Source organism: Myodes glareolus, chromosome 1 (assembly GCF_982192425.1).
Source record: "Myodes glareolus chromosome 1, mMyoGla1.1, whole genome shotgun sequence".
Lineage (NCBI taxonomy): Eukaryota > Metazoa > Chordata > Mammalia > Rodentia > Cricetidae > Myodes > Myodes glareolus.
In genome coordinates this window covers 140,569,080-140,589,669 of record NC_142026.1, presented here as the reverse complement: position 1 = coordinate 140,589,669, position 20,590 = coordinate 140,569,080, and the positions used below count along the sequence as shown (strand labels likewise).

At 39.5% G+C, this 20,590-nt stretch overlaps 1 protein-coding gene across 30 annotated transcripts in view; it reads right to left on the bottom strand.

The window, feature by feature from the left end:
- Afdn (afadin, adherens junction formation factor) overlaps positions 1–20,590 on the bottom strand; it is a 130,001-nt gene that overhangs the window by 19,512 nt on the left and 89,899 nt on the right. For 27 of the 30 annotated variants that reach the window (XR_015001046.2, XM_085687159.2, XM_085687172.2 and 24 more), the window contains 7 exons: positions 19,254–19,340; positions 5,736–5,801; positions 5,505–5,578; positions 4,911–5,029; positions 2,911–3,105; positions 2,246–2,337; positions 1,721–1,906 (listed from right to left, as the gene is read on the bottom strand). Coding sequence is in view for 29 of the 30 variants with exons in the window: in XM_085687159.2 (XP_085543285.1) it covers positions 1,721–1,906; positions 2,246–2,337; positions 2,911–3,105; positions 4,911–5,029; positions 5,505–5,578; positions 5,736–5,801; positions 19,254–19,340 (819 nt within the window). In the remaining variant the exon portion in view is untranslated. Of the gene's footprint in view, positions 1–1,720; positions 1,907–2,245; positions 2,338–2,910; positions 3,106–4,910; positions 5,030–5,504; positions 5,579–5,735; positions 5,802–13,345; positions 13,419–19,253; positions 19,341–20,590 lie in introns of those variants that run through there. The other 3 variants (XM_085687256.2, XM_085687257.2, XM_085687258.2) reach the window with 1 other exon arrangement.

Below are 20,590 nucleotides of genomic sequence, written 5' to 3'. Positions count from 1 at the left end.
CATTGTATATATTCATTGTTCAATTCTGAATGAATTCTATAGCTCAGGAATAGCTTCATGAGCTCTTTGATTGAACATGCAAGAGTAAGGTCCATTCATCTAAGATGTTTTAGTTCCAATGTTACCAAAGAAAAAGGCAATAGCATACTCTGATGAGCAGAAAGTTTTTGAGTGCATGAGGAAAAAGATTAAAACAAGTATTTTACCCCACAAGGCTAGTAATGAAGCCTGCAAAGTAGCATGTATAGAAGCAGCTTATCCTTATAAAAATGATCACTATGATATATAAATCAATTCTTTATTCCACTTTTACAATTAACAGAAATTGAAAATGCAAACCTGAAAAATAAACTATTTATATTTCCTTTTAAGAAAATATAAATTACCACTTAACCATAACAGGAAAAGTATAACATTAACTCCATTTAGATACAGCTTAATTTTCTACAGGTTCTTCATCCTGGTGGCACCCAATTTACAAACCACACTAGAACATCACGAAGTCATATGCCATCTGTGGAACAGAGAGCTGGCCCTGCCAAAACACTCAACTCTTTCTGCACCTGCTGCCTAGTGTAGCCTTGGTTTGGTACTAGAGAAGATGAGGTGTGCTCAGGCAGAAGGACATCTAGCTGCTAGCAGTCATGAGGTCCACCCAGGAAAAGGCAGACTCGTTCCCCAGAATAGATGAGCACAAACCCTTTCTGCTCTCTGCCCGTTCCTGCCCCCCCCCCCCATCATTAGGCTCAGCTCTAATCCCATGTCTGCTTGAAAAAAGTCTTTTGTGGCCACTCTAAATGAGAAATGATTATTTTGAGGATTCCCACATTATTTACTCTCCGGAACACATATTTATGTGTCCTAGAGTTTCTCTCTTTAAAGTACAATGCTGGCTTCTTCTCCCAGTCACATCTGATAGTACTTCCCAGTTTAATTCCCCAGACTGACATCTCTATCTTTACTGATTTGGACAGAAGTTCAAACTCCTTAGCAGGCTCCTACAATCTTATAATGAGCCCCGTTTGCCTTCAGACTCCAGCCCTGCCTTTTCCTTCAGAAATATTCTCCACACAATCACCTGAGATGGACTCTAAACAGGTCAGGTTATTCCCACACCAAGACCCCAGTGGTGTTCACTTTTTCAGCAACTCTAAGAATAGTGTAGTTTTCTGTTTGTTTCACTTCTCAGCCCTATCTCCAGATCATCTCTGGCAGAGACAGAACCAAGTGCAAGCTATGCCAGTCACTATATTTTTCATTTGCAGTAACTATACCTTACATTATTGACATTTCATTAACCAAACCTTAAGAGAGACCAGAACTGCTTTTCTTTGGGTGTTCTGAATTTAAGCCTACTCCTTTTTGCCTCAGACTTAAAACACACATACAAAAATAACAGGACAACTTTACTGTTGTATTAGTTACCAACTGTGTTTCATAACTCAGTCTTGAGCCGCTAGATAGTTCATCAGGGTAAGGGAGCTCACTGTCAAGGCCTGCTGATCTGTGTTTGATTCCCAGAACCCATATGATTGAAGGAAAGAAGTGACCCCTGCAAATCAAATTCCTCAGACTTCTGTCCATGTGCCCCATGCACTCTCAACAAACCCACACAAAATATATATTTTTAAAGAAAAATACAGACAGCCATCACTGTCTTTAACTACTGCACCATATTCCTTTGAGAGATGATAAAGTTTGTGAATCCACTATTTCTAACCTGGATTGTAATACTGGAATGATTACTTTCTATGTGCATATGTGGCTTTTCCTCATAATTTGGCCACTGGTTCTGAGGAGGGCCCATTCGATCCTGGGATTTTGAAGCTGGAAAGGTAAAATACTCTCTGGTGTACGTCTGAGTAGGGATGGGATAGGCTTCGGGCCTAGGTGGAGGAGTCTGCTCCTGTAAAATGTAAAGACAAAGGAAAAGAGCTAGTTAAAATCGTATGAAAGGCTAACTTAACACCCAGTGATCTGTTTTTACAATCTTTTAAAATGCATGCACATTAAGTGCTATGCTAAAAATTAAAAACTTGATCCTACACTGTGAATCATGAGAAACATCTTAATTTTTCCAGATTTACTCAGTTAGGACTAATTCTCATTTCCCCAGATTTATTAATTTAAAATTAACTTATCTGACTAGCATATTAAAAATAAAAATATTAAATAACAAAAACTCAGGAGTTATACAGTCAATGTAACTTGTGGAGCACTCTATCAGATAGCTCATTTCTCAGACCTCAGTGCAGAGGTTTCCGGTGGAGACAGACGTTATCTTAGCTGCTGCTCCAGAAGCATATGGACTCTTCCCTCCAGGGCTAGGAGGCTCATCTGTTGGAAACAGCCAAGAAAACCGAAGTTTCATATTAAATAACAAGTAAAGGAAACATAGCAACATTCCTTCAAAGGTAGTAGCCATACCACACACTGGCACAATGTCAGCAGAGAGCCGGAGACAAAGGCGTACAAGAACTAACTTCCTACACCCCACACCTCTTACTACCACAACTCAGAAAAGGGCTTCCTCCAGGGCCAGGAAATGGTTAGCATCTTTGGTAAAGAGGCACAAGAGTAAACATTTGATGTTTTTTTAATTTAATAGAGGTCTCTATTAATAGCCTTCCATTCTTCTTTGTTAGCAACTCTTTAAAATGTAAAAGACCTAAGCTTAAGCTGGCAACCTGATACTCTTTCCCAGAGACATTAGCAATACATTTTTATCTACAGTGTCTACTGAGTTAAGGGTTTTACAAATAAACTTGAAATTTTATTTCCCTCAAAGAATATGATACCTCTAGGAAAACTCCACTCCGGGTAGCCAACAATACAAATAATAACTGGCAAAGAACAATGTGCCCCACTCGCTTCAGTGACCAAACACCCTTAGAGAATGATTCCTCTTACTTGCCACATTGGGGCTGGAGCGGTGGTCGGCTCTGTTTTTCATCAGTCTGTCGTCACCAGGAAGTTTCTTTGGCTCACTGTACTCTGTCCAAGGCAGCTGAGGACTCTCTGGGGATCCATTTTGAGCTGTATTATTATAGAGCTCAAAACCTTCACTCTTTGGTCTGGGTTTACCTGAGCCACGACGATCTGAAACTGAAATCAAAGTGGATTCAATAATTCTGTGTTGCTCCACTGGTTCGTAGAGTCTGCTTTGAATGTTCTGAAAAACTTCAAAGGATGCATCTAAAATACTTATGTTTCATGACAGTTCTTCGTACAATAGAGTAATTTCATACATATATTCCTTTCACAGTTTTAAAAAAACAAAAACAAAAGCAAGCAAGCAGAATAAGACAAAACCCAGGGTCTCACTGGATAGCCATGGCTAGCCTGGAATTCACTAGGAAGACCAGGGTAGCCCCAAACTCACAGAAGTCAGGAAGCTATTTTTGTCTCCCAAGTGCTGGGATTAAAGGTGTGTGCCATCACAAACAGCTTTATATATATATAAAAAAAATCAAACTTTAAAACGTATTCTGACTAGAAAATATTTAATTTAATTGGTATGTATCTATGGGGAAAACTGACATTATTTTCTCAACAAATGAACCATAACTTATAAGTAACAAAGTAACTATTTTAGAGTATTTTTTTAAAAGCCCTCAAAGGTAAATATGCTCCTCTCACTTGACAGAACAGATATTAACACCCATCAGAGTCATGGCATCCCGACTGCCGCTATCTGCTGTCATTACCCGCTCCTTGTCTACAGTGCAGTTTCTCATCTGCTCACCTGGGACTGATTCATTACCCACTCCCGTTTGGGTTTCAAGATGATGTTCTGCTTTGACATGCCAACACGTGATTTTGTCAGGATACCTTGCTATTTCTCTACTTCAATGAATAGGATTCTAGGCTGTCTGACACCTTTCCTGTTGTTGATACTATACACGACAAAGGTCAGGTGCTGGGATGTGCAGGTTTCAAAGCTGACTGGGGAGAAGGCGGCTAACAAAACTACACTTAACAGACTGTGCATACATTTGGTAGAATCTATCATTAAGGCTGATCTGAAGGGTCAATGATCATAGAATAATAAGAGTCACAATGTTTTCTTCCTCTTATAGTTTCTAAAATAAATTTTTAGGAAGCTTTAAATTTATATTGATTTTTTTCCTAAAGATTTTAATATAGCTGGAGGATCAGTTCCCACAAATAAATTACTTTGTTGAAATAACTGAATTTTCTCTGATGAGAAATATGGCAAGATAACCTTGCCTTATTTTAGTACAGGCGGAATTAGAAGAACAACTAACATATATATGCATATAATCTCTTCTAAAGAATACGAAATACAATTCCTATCTTAAAGACTTTATGTCCTGATTGTGCCTATCAAAATTCAACATCTATTCATTTTCACTGGTGCCTGAGTATCTACCTACTCTGTACACGATCTATGGAGATCATTAGCAGATAACCAGCTAAACAGGCTGAGGTTAAAGTTCTCTTGAGAGCCAGGGGAACCTGAGTGAACTAAAGTGTGGGGTTCAGGTTGGCTGGTGTCCAGCTGAATCCTGACCTGGTAGTATTTCTCAGCACCATGCACTCTTAACTTTTAACTTCTTACTTTAAGAACTGGGCAGTCACAGTACCAGCAGCTACTACACGGGACTTCTGATAACCCCCTTTGTAATATGTATGAGTGCTTTGCCTGCATGTATACATGTGCATGTTGGACTGGTGCCCAAGGAGGTCAGAGGGGGGCATCAAATCCCCTGAAAAGGGAATAGCAGGCAGCTGTGAGTGCTGGGAACTGAACCCAGGTCCTCTGGAAGAGAGGAGGTGCTCTTAATTACTGAGCACCCTCCAGGCCCAGTTTGTGAAAACTTCAGGAGTCACACTACAGTGCAGGATCAGTACAGGACAGCTACTCGGACTTCAGCCACAGTTCTTACTTCTCTGCATCATGGGGGACGGCTGGTTAAGGAGGGTGGCCAGGCCGTGATAGATGGCGCCTTGCTTTGCAACTTCAAGTGTGACCACGGAACTGGTTCTTGTCATGAGTTCTGCTGCCCTAGGAAGAAAATACATAGTATAAGAAAACTGAGTGCTCACAGGAGAAGCTGTGTTCAGAACACTCAGGCTTAGGTTCCTCAACCTGAGAGCTGTTTGAGGAAATAAGTTTGGCTTTCACAAAGATTACCTCCTATTAAAGATTACCTCTACATTCTTTCTGAAATTATAAAAACATGTAAATATATCCTATGTTATCATATTAATACTCAGATAATATTTAAAAATTCTACAAGTACTAAGTATATGTGAATATATGTATTCATTTATATATTCATTTAAAGAAATAGTCTAGACTAAAATAAGTATTTATGAGTGAACAGAAAAATGGGATTTTTATGTACGCTTAAGAATTTTAGAATTAAAAAGGTAAGTGGAGTATTTCAGCACTACTCTTTGATTTCCAATTTCAAAATTAAATGTAAAATATCACTTCAATACAGTAAGACTAAGCTTTAAACACCAATTAGTTATACCTTTCCTGAGAAAGTCCAACCAGACTCCGTCCATCCACACTGAGGAGCTGGTCACCGGCAGCTAGACGTCCATCCTTAGGCACCAGAAGGATGCAAGTGTAGGGGAAAGAAAGGCAGTTGTCAGTCCACAGCAGCATCCTCCACATAGTACAGCACCCACAGCTAGAAGCATGTGCACAGCACTTCACACAGCACGTGCCTTTCAACTGTTTCCTTTAAACAAATACTAACCACATCTGCAGCGCCTCCTTTCACAACAGACTTAACGTAGATTCCCAGTTTATCCTGGCCAGCACCCTATGCAAAAAGAAGGTCAGAGCAACACAATGAAATCACACTGCAGGAAATGAACAACACCCTGCCCACATACACATGGGTAACTTGATAAATTTTCAGGCTTCATTTTATACAAAAACTAGAACTATAAAAACTGTATTAGTAGAACATACTTTTGACAAAAACTAAAGAAACTAGTTAGGAATGCTTCTATTTTATGGTTCAGGTGTAGAAGAAAAGTGCTCCTACAAAATCAGTCAATTCACGGACAATCTAATAAGAAAACGCCCTTAGGCTTGGAATACTCAAAAGGAGGATTTATAAACAGTCTGTGCAGTCACAAACTCAAGTGGCCTTCACTAGGTCGGGACAGAGAGTTGGCTGTGGTGTTGTTAATTTTAAAACAAGAAAAGAACTTCTTGTAGCAAGCAGTTATGAACTAAGTAAAAAAATATTATCCAGGAAATACTATACTGTAACTCATATATAACTAAAGATTCAAACACAAATACATAGCATTCTTATAATGGAATCTTCAAGAAAGACTTAGGTATCATAGATAACTTCAGGATCAATATTCTGCTTAGAGATCATAGTATCAACTGATCAGCTTGATCTGTCCCAATAAGATTACTTACTGGAACTATTAAAGCAGTCATGTGCATGAAACCTTCCTTACTTGGGTATCAGCGGAGGCACCATAACGGAGTACATTTATACTTTTGAACTAACAGAAGAAAATACAGTCACCTTAATAGCTATGAGATATCATGTCCTACAAGAAAAAAGTACTATAAACTGTGATTTCAAAAAATTAAAATACATTTTTTAAAAAGTAATAATCTGGAAGATGTGATCTTTATGTGCAGACAACCCATAGTTCCTGTTGGTAACAATTTTATTTTACAGATTGACTGCTGAAGCTGGCTCCTTTTTCTCCTGCAGTAAGGGGGAGGATGCAGTCACTAGGTGTGCACAGCAGCCACGCAACAACTAGGAGAGGTGGCAGTGCCTGCCACAGTGAATTATAGGTAAAAAACAAAAACAAAAACAAAACAAACCCTGGAATTTCTGAAGGAAGATAGTATGAAAAGTCATAAAGAAACTTGCTAAACTGTAACCCAATTTAAAAATGTAACTGGAGGGGATAGTGGAATAAACCTGGTATTAGATGGGTTAAAGGATTAAGCAAGGGAAGGGTGAGGAAATGGTATAGAGAAAGGTATGGGCTAAACACAAGCAGAACATATGAAAAAGTCTTATGTAAATCCCTAAGTCAGAAGGCTAACGTAAACATACAGTTGTGATGGTGGGGTAGAAGGAGTCTGAACAGAGGTACACTGCATGGAGTGGGTAGCGCCATTCTAGAAGACATGGGGTAAATGAAAATTGCAGGGCCAGGCATGGGCTCTCTCCCTACAAGCTGTTGGTCAAGGAGGATCCAGAAGTCTCCAAAATAGCACAGGCTATCGGCACTGCTCTTAGCTGCCCACCATAACTACATGGTTAGAGTCTACCACTAAAAATACCAAAACTTTGGTTGCAGAACATAAAAATTAATCTCAAACCAAAAGGGAAAATTCCTCCCTTGGTGACTAACTTTCAAAATATCAGAAGTTACAATGCAGGCTGCTGGAGGAGAAAAGACACCAATAATCTTATTTAATGCTTGTCCCTGCTTACTAGAATACCAACCTGCAGAGCAAGATGCACCAAATGCTACAACAGTGACATGCCTGTGACCGAGGTAACTAAGTGCTTTCTGACTATATTTGCGGCCCACTCCACAGAGGGAATTTAGTGACTGGTGCTATAATCTTGGCCAAGCCCATGGCTGGGAGTTCATAGACATCCTACTGGGGAATCTACTATTGCTATTTTTCTGAGTGGTTGTGCTGTCAATTTGCCTTCTAAATACCTGTTCATATCCACAGATTGATATTCTCAGTCTTGGCAGGAGATGCCTCTTTATGCAGTGGGCAGCCGTCAGTGAAAAGACTCATAACTGTCAAAGGCTAGGGATAAGTGATGGATTATCAGTCCCAAACTTTTCCAAACCCTCTCCTTCTCTACAAAGTTCAATAACACTGTAAGTGGGGGTGGTGGTGGTGGTGGAGAGGAGCTGGAAGGCAGGGAGAATGCTGTGAATGTGCGGACCTCTGGATATGACAAGGCCATTGCACTCAAGAACTCACAGTGGCTGCAGCTACCTGAAAGTCTAAGCCAGCCAAAATTCCAGAATGGGTGGAAGAAGATCTTACAAGGCCTCACCCCTAGGTGTGGAGCTATTGTCAGCTGACAGAGGCTGACCAAAATAAATAAATAAATAAATAAATAAATAAATAATTGAAAAAATTATCATTCTTTTGGGGGTGTGGCCACTGGTAGGTTTCCCATGTGTCAGTGAATGGCTGCAGGCACTCTATGCATATATGGGTAGCACTACAGGGCTTAATAGGGGACACACACACACACACACACACACACACACACACACACAGCATAGTGATGCATGTTTTTAATCCTAGCATTCAGAAAGCAGAGGCAGACTTTTGCTCCCTACTAACTGGCAGGAAAGCAATGCTTACTGAACCTAAGAGCAGCACTGCTGGCAGTGTGAAGAAGAGTCTGATTACATTTCTGCATTGCAGTTTTGGTAATGCAACACAGACCTTACAATTTATTTAACTTTTTTATTTTTAATTACATGCATGTGCATAATTTTAAAGTATAGATTTGTGCACACGAGTACAGCACTCACCAAGACCAAAGACCCTTGGAGCTAGACTTATGGGTAATTGTGAACCACCCTATATGGGTGCTGGGAACTGAACTCAGGGCCTCTGCATGTTCCTAACTGCTATGTCACTGTCTCAATTACAATTTAAATGGCAAACATTTATTCTTTAAATAAAAACCAACAACTGTCATCTCTAGCAAGAAAAACATTTAGCAATAATAACTAATATATTTTAGTAGCACCGCTATAAATAACACCAAGTATACATTTTAGAACAATAAATTAATCATGTCATTTCTGGTATGTCCCAGAGTATTATTAATAAACCCCCAAATAATCTTTCTCTTACTTGGACAAACTACAGTGAGAATATCTTTTAAAAATCATGAAATGGACTGACCTGAAGTGAAAGTAGCCTGTCTGTCCTTCCCTGCACACTGCTGCTGTCTGCAGTCCCCTACCTGGAGAAATGTCCTAATCATTTTAATCATCTCTTCAGTAATAACACTCCCGAGGTAACGGCTAGGCTCCTTAGTTCATAGCTCTTCTAATTCTAGACACCTACTACATAAGCTTATATTGTAGACTCAATACGAACTACAAGTAGTTACTTAAATAACCTCAAATCCTGGCTATTTCAAGTTAGGCAATTTAACACACACATATACAATGTGAAATTTTAATAAGCACACATTTAAATATTCACGCAAAATTGATCATTTTAAGTATTTAATGATCCTGTTATGAATCTTAAAGTAGACACAAACACATCTTCAGTGTCAGAAACATCCTGGCAAAATGAGGAAATGCTTCTAATTCCACCTACCTAGAGAAATCACCTCTTCTAAAGCACGTGTGAATTCCACTATCTGCCTGCTGTCTGCAAAGACACAGTTCAGGTATTAACTTCCCAACACTCCATCTCCAGCTGCACTCGGGGCTCCCACAAGCCTCCATCATTTAGTGTCCCTAGACTCACCACCACCACCAGCACCCGTCCTCTGTTCTCCCAGAAGACACAATATCTTCTCACTAGTATTCACGTGGAAGGCGGTTACAATGGCCTGTCTTACAGCTGTCTGTGTAAGTGAGATGGTCTCTCTTTTCAACTACAGCGCGTGATCAGTCAGTCACCCACTCTTTCCTAGAAAAACTATTATATGCTGTACCACAAAACTCCTTACCATTTTGGGATTTTTTACTACTTCATCTGAATAGAAATAGCAACATGCTAATTAGTCTAGGGTTTAAAAAAGAAATAACACATGTAAAAAGAAATTTTGAGGCATTTAATCACTTACATCTTATTTCTAATAATGCACGATATATACTTTAGCCTCGTAAGACTAAATTCAAAATTTATTACCATGAGGTAGCAGTCCCTATTTTATAAACATATAATAATTAAAACTTATTTTATGATAGTTCTACTAAGTTCCTAAGTAAGAAAGAAAAACAGTTTAGAAGTTATCTCTTATTTGATACTGCACATCAGTGTATGGTTTTTCAGACACTGAGGGTGCATGTGTGGCCTATTTAAGCACTAACCAGAAGCCAACAATAGAACACAAAACAACAGCTTAAGGGCACTGGCCAAATAGCACTGAACCATTTACAATTCTGTTGTTCAATACCACAGTCACTAGGGCACATGTACTCAAAATGTGGCTAGTTCAAACTGAAAGATGTTGACTTCAAAAGCATAGCATGAAAACAAGATGGATAACACCCTATTAATCTTTTTATAGTAATTATGTATTAAAGTATTATTTTGAAAATATTAAATTACTTTTAAAAAATAGGTAGGAGAAAATTTTAAGTTACCTGTGTGACCCACAATCTTTTTACTGAATAGTACTGTTCTAAGAATGAAGGAATTTATTGGTGTGCTGTAGTTTATCAGTCACCACCATTATTAGCATTAAATTCATAATTATGCACAAAAGTGTTAAAGTAACCTCTTACTGTAACACATATGTTAACATTACACATTCTGATTTCCAGCCATGAGAAATGCAATGAAAATAATACTGAAATAAATATATAGGGCTAAAAAATTTTTAAAAACCTATTTGTCTAAAGGTAACTAAAATGTTTGTTCTACTTAGTTGTGAAATTATAAGATTAAACATAGCCACTACGAACTTCTCATTTAGTAAGTCAATTCCTTGAATGAAAGGAGGAAGATCTTTTAGAAAATAGTTACGCGTTTCCAGGGACACCAGGTACTACCAATTTTGCTAATTATAATATTTAAATGACTTGAACAAGGTTAAATAAAATATATAAAACACATTTTCCCCTCGTAGAACACCTGAGATCCATATCCATAGCATAGTGCCCAAGGTGGGTCGGCCCAGCCTTTGTGCCCTTCTGGGAGATACTTACAAAGCAAGTGAGCAGGCAATGCCCAGAGAAGGCAGGGATCTGGACACCTAGTTATACCTGAGGCACTCAATATTCTAATCTTAAGACTGCACCCTACAGATAGGTCCTTTTCTTCTGTTTATGTGGAGAAGTAGGGTAAGGGGAGTTGGGACCAGTAAGGGAGGTAAGAGGGCAACTATCTGAACTTTACCTGTAGAAGGTTAGGAAAGAATGTAACAAAAGAAAACAAACCATGTCAGAAAACAGGACACTCCCGACCCCTACCCCAGACTAGAGAGATACATGCACACACCTATTAGCTGCCCCAGCCTCTGGCGAGATGTGAAGATCCAGAAAGAAGGCTGTCGGTCTGTTCTCCTAACTCTTACTACCTTCTCAGAAGCCTGAAAGGTGCCAGTTCCCTTCTCAGTAGGGAGGCACTACCACAAGAAGCCTGTTCTCCAGCTTGGCTGCCAACAGAGTGTGTGGGAGTATGCCTCAGTAACAGCATAAAAACATCATTAAACCCAAAAGAGAAAAAAAAAAGCCAGAGGAAGAGGTGTCTGCCAAGCAACATAGGGCTTAGCCCATTGTTCTGGGGTGGAGGCCCAGCCTAGACTCCCCAGCTGGAGCACAAAACAATGTGGGCTGGATGACCTAAGAGCCAGGAGCAGCCCAAACGAAACTCCCAGACAGAAACGCTGCTGGTAAGTTCTGTGCTCACCAGCATTTTCCTCACATCTCTTAGCTGCTTTCTCAGACCAACTATCAAAGCCCAAACAAGGGTTTTAAAAACACTCTAAACAACTTTTTCTACCAACTATCTTAATTTTTAAATTGGTTTAAAATGCTTTCTTCACATGAATTTCACTTGCAGCAAGTCTCAAAATAAGTTATTCCAACAGATATGGTGGTAAACAAAGTAATTGAGCACAAATTCCATAAACTAAGCTCTAATCTCAGCTGTGTTCTTTTACTGTTTACAGTAATACAAAATCACCAACAAAACAACGAAATTGACCACATCTTTTCTCTCTCTATGAAATAAATGAGAAGAGCCTCTCAGGAGTTCTGAAATGGGATGTGGGAGGGGGTATTTCGACAGAATTGTGCAGAACATCCTTGTCTCAAACCTGAGAGGCCTGAGAAGCCGTCTAAGGTGTAACTGCAGAGCATAAATACACCTGGGTTCCTAGGCCTTAAATGAGGGTGAGGTGTGAAGGAGTGTTGTTCTGTTTCTTTGTAACCACAGAGCAAAAAATTGGTTCTTTAAAGGAATAATTATGCTATTAGATTAATACTTCAATGAAATTCGGTATTTCAGTCAATCCCAGAAATAAAAACTTACATAATAATAATCCTGTGAAAAAAATTACCTTCTTATGTAATTCGGTATTTTGTTTTTAGCAAAAACATGCATAATACTGTTAAACTCATAAACCACAGTCACAAGAGATACTGTGCCATTTCAAGAGAAAGACACTTTCTGCATTCCTGTGGAAGATCCTTTCCTGAGACAGAGGTACTTTGGAACTAAATAATTTTTAAAAAAGACTTTTTCATTTTTATCAATGTGTGTGCATGCCCTGGAGTCCTGAAGAAGGCACTGGGGTCTCCTGAACCTACAGTTAGAAGTGGCTGTCTGAACTTGGGTCCTCTGGAAAAACATCTGTGCCCTTAATCTTAAACCATCTCTCCAAGCATGCCTTTAAGAGGAACTGAAAACCCGAGTTCACTTGTTTAACCAGGTCTTTCCCACGAAGGGTTACAGACCATGACAGAATACAATGGGAATGTCTCAAATGCTTCAAGGACCTAAATTATAGTCTATGTAAGGAGCATGCTCTTCAAGAGAGACGGCGGCTATTAACAGACAGTTTGCTCTCGCTTTTTTAAATTATAGAAATCTTACGGTTTAAGCTAAGATTTTAAACACTAAAAACTCAGTATTTAGTCTAAAAGAAACTATAACATCTTCAAGGCACTAACTACCAACTTATTTCCAGATAAAATACTGTAATATAAATTGACATTTTTATGTTCTTAAAAACACCACCACAACAAAAGGCTATGGAGAAAGCCTACTCTGCAACCACCAATGTAGCTAGAAGTAAGAGTTATGAGAATCTGACCAGGTGCTCTTGAAATCACACAGTGGCAGTTACTATTTAAAGCAAACTTTTTAAAAACTGTATTATAACCAGTACTGTTAAAACTTACATTTTTTCTGAATAAAAATCATAACCGTCACATTTTTTTGAACCTTAAGTATTTGCAACATAAACAGAGAACAACAACTATCCAGGTATGTAATTACCAGCTACATTATACGGCTCATTCTTCATGAGCAAGTTAACTATTGACAGGTTTAAACAGGTTGTGGTGGAAGATGAAACACATTCTTTAAAGATCATAGTTTGCACAAGAACATTAAGGACAACACCCTGAAGAAACTCACCACTGATTCCGTTCTTCCAACAACAGAGAACCACATTTTTATCTCTAGGACAACAGTCTTGAGCTGGAGACCAGTTGTCTACTTCTCAGTTTCAACAGCAACCAACACAGCTGGCTTTTTGAGAACGGACTGCCACAGCCCTGAGCTGGATGCTGTGACACTGGATGGCATTTATCAACATGAGCTGGAACCAATGTAACACTCAGATTCTTATGCAACCAAGCCACTCTGATTTTCATTCCCTTTGTCCTTTATTAAACTTTAAAGGGTTATAAAAATGAAAGGGAATTGTTTGTATTTTAAAAATCCAAATTAAACAGGAAGCATCGGCATCGTGTTGTCCCGCAGATGAGTAAGAAGTAGCATGCTGAACTCTCCAAAAGCAACGTCTCAGAAAGTAAACTGCAAACCCACACCGCTTCCAAATCATCTGGATTTCATAAAGTTTAACCACCATGTGGAGGGCAAGGAGAAGAACTTAGTAGCAAAACATGGCTCAGGGTTACAGCAGCAGAGTCATGTAACAATTAAAAAAGGGGAAAGGCCTGGGTTAAACACACAGACTTCCAGCAAACAACACAAGTACAGACACAGGAAGGCATTCGGGGTGACAGGAAAACACAGCAGGGCTGGGTGGAAGTGAGAGCTACATGGGTAGCTACTACCAGTGTTTTCTATGGCTTCCTACTCAACCCTTAGGACAAACAATCGTCACTAGTCTTAAAGACACAGAAACGGCCTGCAGAAACAGAGACAGGGTAGGCAGGGAAAACTGGTTGGAATGCTGGGAGAAGGAAGGCAGAGAGAGACGCCATGAAGTTGCTACAAACAGACGTGCTGGAACTTTGCTGGTAGGCCATGACCTCGTGTGATGCACAGATTAATGGAGATGGGTTAAATTAATATGTAAGAGTTAGCCAATAAGAAGCTAGAGCTAATGGGCCAAGCAGTGATTTAAATATAGTTTTGTGTGATTATTTCGGGTCTAAGCTAGCTGGGCAGATGGGAATGAACAAGCAGCTTCCTCCTGCAAATAGGCAGGATGAGGAGTGCAGTATTGTCCCAACAATCCACAAAACCAAGAGTGTAAGTGGCTCATCAGGAGACAGGGCTGACCATCCTAACTTGTACCAGAGGTCTTCATACCAATCTATCTTATATTCAAAATGCACTATGAAATCTTAATGGTACGGTGACTCCATCACTGTATGGACAGAGACTTCTCACCTGCACTGCACTGTCCTGGCAGCCTGCAAACCCAGGATACTTGTCTTGTGTTTTCTTTCGCTGAGCTTTCATTCCCATACTACAAACATGATGAATACAGTACGGAAATAGGCATGGTGAACAGCTAGCTATTCATCTGTCTCATTCAAAAAACAAGTGGTAATATACTATTTCGTATATTAAAATGGCATTGTGCAGTTGACAGAGAATTTTTAACTGTTTCCTTCAGAGTGCCCACATACCAATTCCTAAATTTCATCTCTGGCTCTAACTTTTTTGTTTGTTTGTTTTTCAAGACATGGTTTCTCTGTGTAACTGTCTTGGCTGTTACTTACTGGAACTCACTCTGTAGACCAGGCTGGCCTTGAACTGACCTCTGCCTCCCAATACAGGGTGTAGAGGAAGGAGCGGGCTGCATTCCTGCCTGGATCCCGGCTAGCTTACCCCTGAAATAATTACATGGAAACTGTATTCTTTTAAACACTGCCTGGCCCATTAGTTCCAACCTCTTATTGGCTAGCTCTTACATATTGATTCAACCCATTTCTAATAATCTGTATGCCACCACAAGGTCGTGGCTTACCGGGAAAGATTCAGCATGTCTGACCTGGAAGCTTCATAGCGGGCGGCTCTCTGCCTCTCTCTCACTCTTGCTTCTTTCTCCCAGCATTCTGTTCTGTCTACTCCGCCTACCTATGTTCCGACCTATCAGGCCAAGCAGTTTTCTTTATTAATTAACCAATGAAAGCAACAGATAGATAGAAGACCCACCTACATCAACTGGGATTAATTAAAGGCATGACCCACTACTCCAGGCCCCTCTGGCTCTAACGTTTTGAGCTCCATTATCCAATTCACTGCTGGGGGTGGGGGAATGGACCAAAAAACCAAACATTTATTTTATCAGGTTCCCAAAATTCCAAGTGTGACATGTTCAATCCTGAATTAATTCATAATGTCCCCTTTCTTGACAGCTCTACCTACAGGCCCCAGCTGCTCAAGTCAGAACCAAGATTCTGTCCTGAATTCCCCTCTGACCTATTACACTCAGCTCATCCCATCTAAATGCTGTCATCAAATAAGTATCTGCCAGCACTGACCATGGCCCAGAAAACTACCAATCCTTCAACAAGGAAGGAGGAAAACAAGTTCCCGCACAGGGCCTGGCCTCAGTATACCTGTATTTTTGTTAGTGACTACCTTCTGCCACCCTATCGCCTAGGACCCTTCACTAAGAAATGAGGACAGAAAACCTGTGAATTAGTCACTTTTCTCCTGCTATAACAAAAGTACCAGATAAAAGCAACTAACTGATAGGGGAGTTCAGCCAATCACATTCTGTTCAATCGCACTGCGCCCCTTCAAGCAACTTAAGGTAAGTTTTTGATGTTGTGTCTCATGGTTTGAGGGCTGAGAGGGTCTGGCCGTGGGAGTCACGCTATATCCACAGTTAAGAAGCAAAGAGAGATGCAGGCTGGTGCTCAACTCATGCCTTCACTTTCCTCTTCTGTTCGGTCTAGCTAGAACATACTCAATGGAATGATGCTGCTACAGCGGTATGTCTCCCTTCTCAGTTAAATCTCTTTGGAAACATCTTCGCAGACAACACAAAGGTATCACAGTGTCTCCTAGTGATTCTAAATCCAGTCAAGGTGACAATAAAGATTAACCATCAAAGTCTAAAACCTCCAATCCACTCAGCAGAGCAGTGATCATATTACATCTAAGCATAAAAAAATACCACTCCGCCAAGACCCACCTTCACAAGGCTGAACCAGTAAATCAAGACCTGTTCTTGTATACTAAGTTTAAGGGAACATAGGCTGGACTGTGACTTCAGCTTGGCTTGATGTTCTAATTCTCTACCTGATACCTGACAGAGGAAGAAGAGTGGACAAGGATGCATGATGAAGCCTGAGTCTACTATTATGAAAAATTAGGTCCTTTGCATCAGGACACCAAACCAGAGAAATCAAAACCCAAGTCACACTGGACTCTAAAGAAATTAAGCCATTCTGAACTGGAAAACTTTTTCAACTGGAAATAACATTAACTCTGATTATGGTCACTCTCCAGCAGACTAATATTAGAGAAAAAGATTTATATCCACAACACAATACAGAACTGAAGACTTCTTTGTTTTTTTTTTCCTTTGTAGCACAGAAGAGTCAGTCCAGAGCTTCACAAGGATATATATTTACCACTAAGCTATACCCCATCCCAGGAGTTAAGTCTTTCCTGTGTACGAGTGTGGCAGACTGATCTCTGAACTTGTTTCCCCTCTAGAAATGGGCAGTAATTCAGCAATAATCAAGAAGAAAATGGTTCCATGGCTAAAATTTTCCTTTCATGTTTCCAAATATTCTAAGCTTGGGTCAAGTATATTATAAAGGTCTAGAAACATGATGTATGATCTGGGTCACGTGAGATGAACAAGAATTTTGAACAGTAAAGTATGATTAGAGGCCTAGGATCTTGGCTCTGTCCTTCACAGGTGATTTCACAGAACCTAAGTTTCAGGTGGGTACAGGTTCCTTTTGTCTAGTCCTGAACAAACTTGTTGACAGTTCCAGACCCTTCTGTTCAGCCATGCCCACCAAGTCTCTGACACCACTGCCTTTTCCCTCCTTCCAAACCCTTTATTTTGTTGTGCTGCCGACAAGGCAACAAGACTCCTCTATCTGTCAGCCCACAACTCTTAACACTACAGCACAGCTCTCTCCACCACCTTGGCTCTCCTTGCAGAGGCAGGCTGTTCAGACAAGGTGCATACAACACTGGTCATTCTTCCCTGCTTGTGTCCTCACTTCTACCCATACCATACCTCTTTTGGGTCATTTTTCTAATTTCTTAATTCCAAGAGTCAGCTGAAACCCCACAGTGTTTGGATGACTACTTTCATGCTCATCAATCTACTTATTTCTTAACTTTTAAAATACAGTTTCACTGTTGACAACTTAGTGCATTAAAAAAAAAATTAAATAAATAAATAAATAAATGGCTCATTGTGCTGGGCAGTTTTTATCGCTCGACATAAACTAGTCACTTGGAAAGAGGGAGCTTTAATGTAGGAATTGTCTCTATGAGACTGGCCTACAGGTATGTCTGTAAGGGATTTTCTTGGTTAATGTAGGAGAGCAAGGGATTTTCTTGGTTAATGTAGGAGAGCCCCAGCCCACTGTGGGCAGTACCATCCCAGAAAGGTGATTCTGGGTTACATAAAAAACAAAGTGAGCAAACATTGAAAAGAAGGCAATAAGCAGTATTCCTCCATGGTTGCTGCCTCCAGGTCCCTGACTTTAATTCCCTTGATGATACAGAATGTAACCCGTAGGTATGATGAAACAAACTCCTCTGCAAGTTGGCGCTGGTCATAGTGTTTATCACAGCAACAGAAAGGAAACTAAAACACACATGCTTTAAATGTAAAAATAAACAAACAAAACACAAGCTCTCATTTCTGTTAACAAGTATTTCTATCTATCCCAACCCTGGGGCTGACTTGGGGAACAACACCACTAGAAAGAAAAAATGTTAGTTGGTTAATAGAGACAATGAAAGTCAAGTCCTAAGGATCAAATTCCAGTTCTGTGAAGTACAAGGCTCCAAGACCAAGCACAGGACACGAGAGCTGTTAGGAAAATGCTGGCGAGGTAGGACTCATAAACCTTGTGTTTTAGGTTTTTTGCTTTGTTTTGCTTTTTAAGGCAAGACTGCACTATGCATACTAGACTGGTCTAGAACTCCACCTTCTTGCCTCTGCCTGCTGAATGCTAGGATTACAGGTTATATGCCATGGTGTCTACCTTTGAAAATGAGCGTGAAGGGCAAAGATCCAAGAAGGAATGATAAACAAAGGAATCCCACATTAGAAAGGCCCATGTGCTTACAATTTGCTCCAAGTCAAGAGCCAAGACTTTGGCAAGTTTCTCATTATTTTGCATGGTGCAATGCTGACCTCATGGTCTGCCCCTATACCTCATGCCATATGTACTGTATATAAATCAATTGGCAAGGGTAAGAGACTTAATGCAACCTTCAAAAAAAATATCAGCAGTGGGGGATGGGAATGAACAAAATACAGTGACATATTTATGAAAAAATCATAATTAAATTCATTATATGCTAATTTAAATTTTCATTAAAAAACATTTGTTTCATTGAAAATACCTGACTATGATTGTGGAAGCTTTTTTCTATTTTTAAATAATAACTTCAGTCATACTGTTAATTTCTTCTAATGGGAAGAAAGTCCTTTAACAGACTAGGACTTAGATGCCAAGAGAACAGGAAGGGTGCGGGAGCTGCCAACACTTCGGATGGATGCACAGCTATGTGCTTAGCTCCACTACACCCTAGAGACTAGAATGGTTGTGTGATTATGTCCCCATGACTGCCACACACTGAAGGCTGAAAAGATCCAACATCTGACATGACAATGTGACAGACGCAACGATTTCTCTAGTGCCCATGCTCGCTTTTCCCACGGTGCCTAACTAGTCTTGACCATGCCATCTCAAGGAGCCATTCACTACAGCCATGGGAACGCCAGGAGGACAGCAGCTGCCTTCAGGCAGCATGCTCCCTTCTCCCAGAAGCAGAGCTGACCATCACTCTGGTCCATGCTGACTCATGGTCGTGGATGGCAGAAGATGCTCTCCAGGGGCTCCCTCAGTCCTACCTTCGCGGCTACAATGCTGAGGCCCATTCCATTCTGTTTTTTTAGGGTCACGGTGATTATTTCAGGTTCCTTCCTCAGAGGCTGGGCCTAAAGATGAGAAAAGAGTTCCATTTTATCTCATATGGTTAGAAAGCTAGTTAACTTGTTATAAACAAAGAAAAGAAAGGGTATAAAAGTCCACTACCTCAGGTACTTTTTATTTGCTAAACAGCATTACATCATTTGGCCAGAGTTTAAAAGATAAACCTAGCTACAAATGCCATTCAAATGTTAAGAATTGATTTATGAAACAAGATTAAGCTTCCATTTTCTACCAGGTTAAAAAATACAACCATAAAAACAAAATCCAAATTTTACCTTTATGATCTTTTAAAATAAACTGTTAGGGTTTTGTTTTGTTTTCCAAAGAAAAAGCTTAAAGTTATTTTATACTTTTCCACTGTTTGGGAAGATAGCAGAAAATGGCTATAACAGAGATGAAATAATATCTTCATCTCTTGGGAAACTGCACATTTTATTTAAAACGGTGAACATAAAGAACTATAGGATACAACAGCTGTAGTTCCAGTGCTTCATCAAGAAATACATCCTGAGTTGGGCAACCAATGCAAAGGAACTGAGCATAGCCGAGCAGAAGAGGCAGTCAGGGCTTGGATAGATTCAAAGACAGTGGTTTTTGTTGTATTTTGATTTTTAAGGAAAGCATTATTTAAGTCACATATTACACTCATGCCAAACTTCACACTAAAGTGTGAACAAAATTAAAAACAAAATGAACACTGAATATACCCTGAGAGGAAACATAACTACTAAGATGCACATGGCAAAGACAGTGATTAATGAAAGGTGAGTAACTGTAAAGACCACGAAATAACAGGAAGGAGAAAACAAATAAAATCATGTGATATTAAAATTTTTGTTTTACATAGATCAGACTGAAATCTATCTCCTGGGTAATCTGAGAATAAATCTGAAAGATGAATAATCAATGAATCCAAAAAGTAATTGCTTTCCTATAAAATCTGGTCATCAGAAATTGATACTGTTACTTTGAATTTGACCAAAAACAAACAAAGGAATTCAATAAAAAGAAATGGTCACTTTGTTAGTAGTAAGTCCACATATTTGGCATAATGACAACTATCAATTCAATTTTAGGAGATGGCTCTGATACATGTTTAAATCTAAAGTTTTATATAAACATATATACTATATAAAGTATTCGTTTTGAAACTATATTTGAAGCAAAATGTAATTTTCAAGATTAATAAAATTTCTTACTATTTCAAAATTATGAATTATCTGATACACATTTAAGACAAATAGAATATCATTAG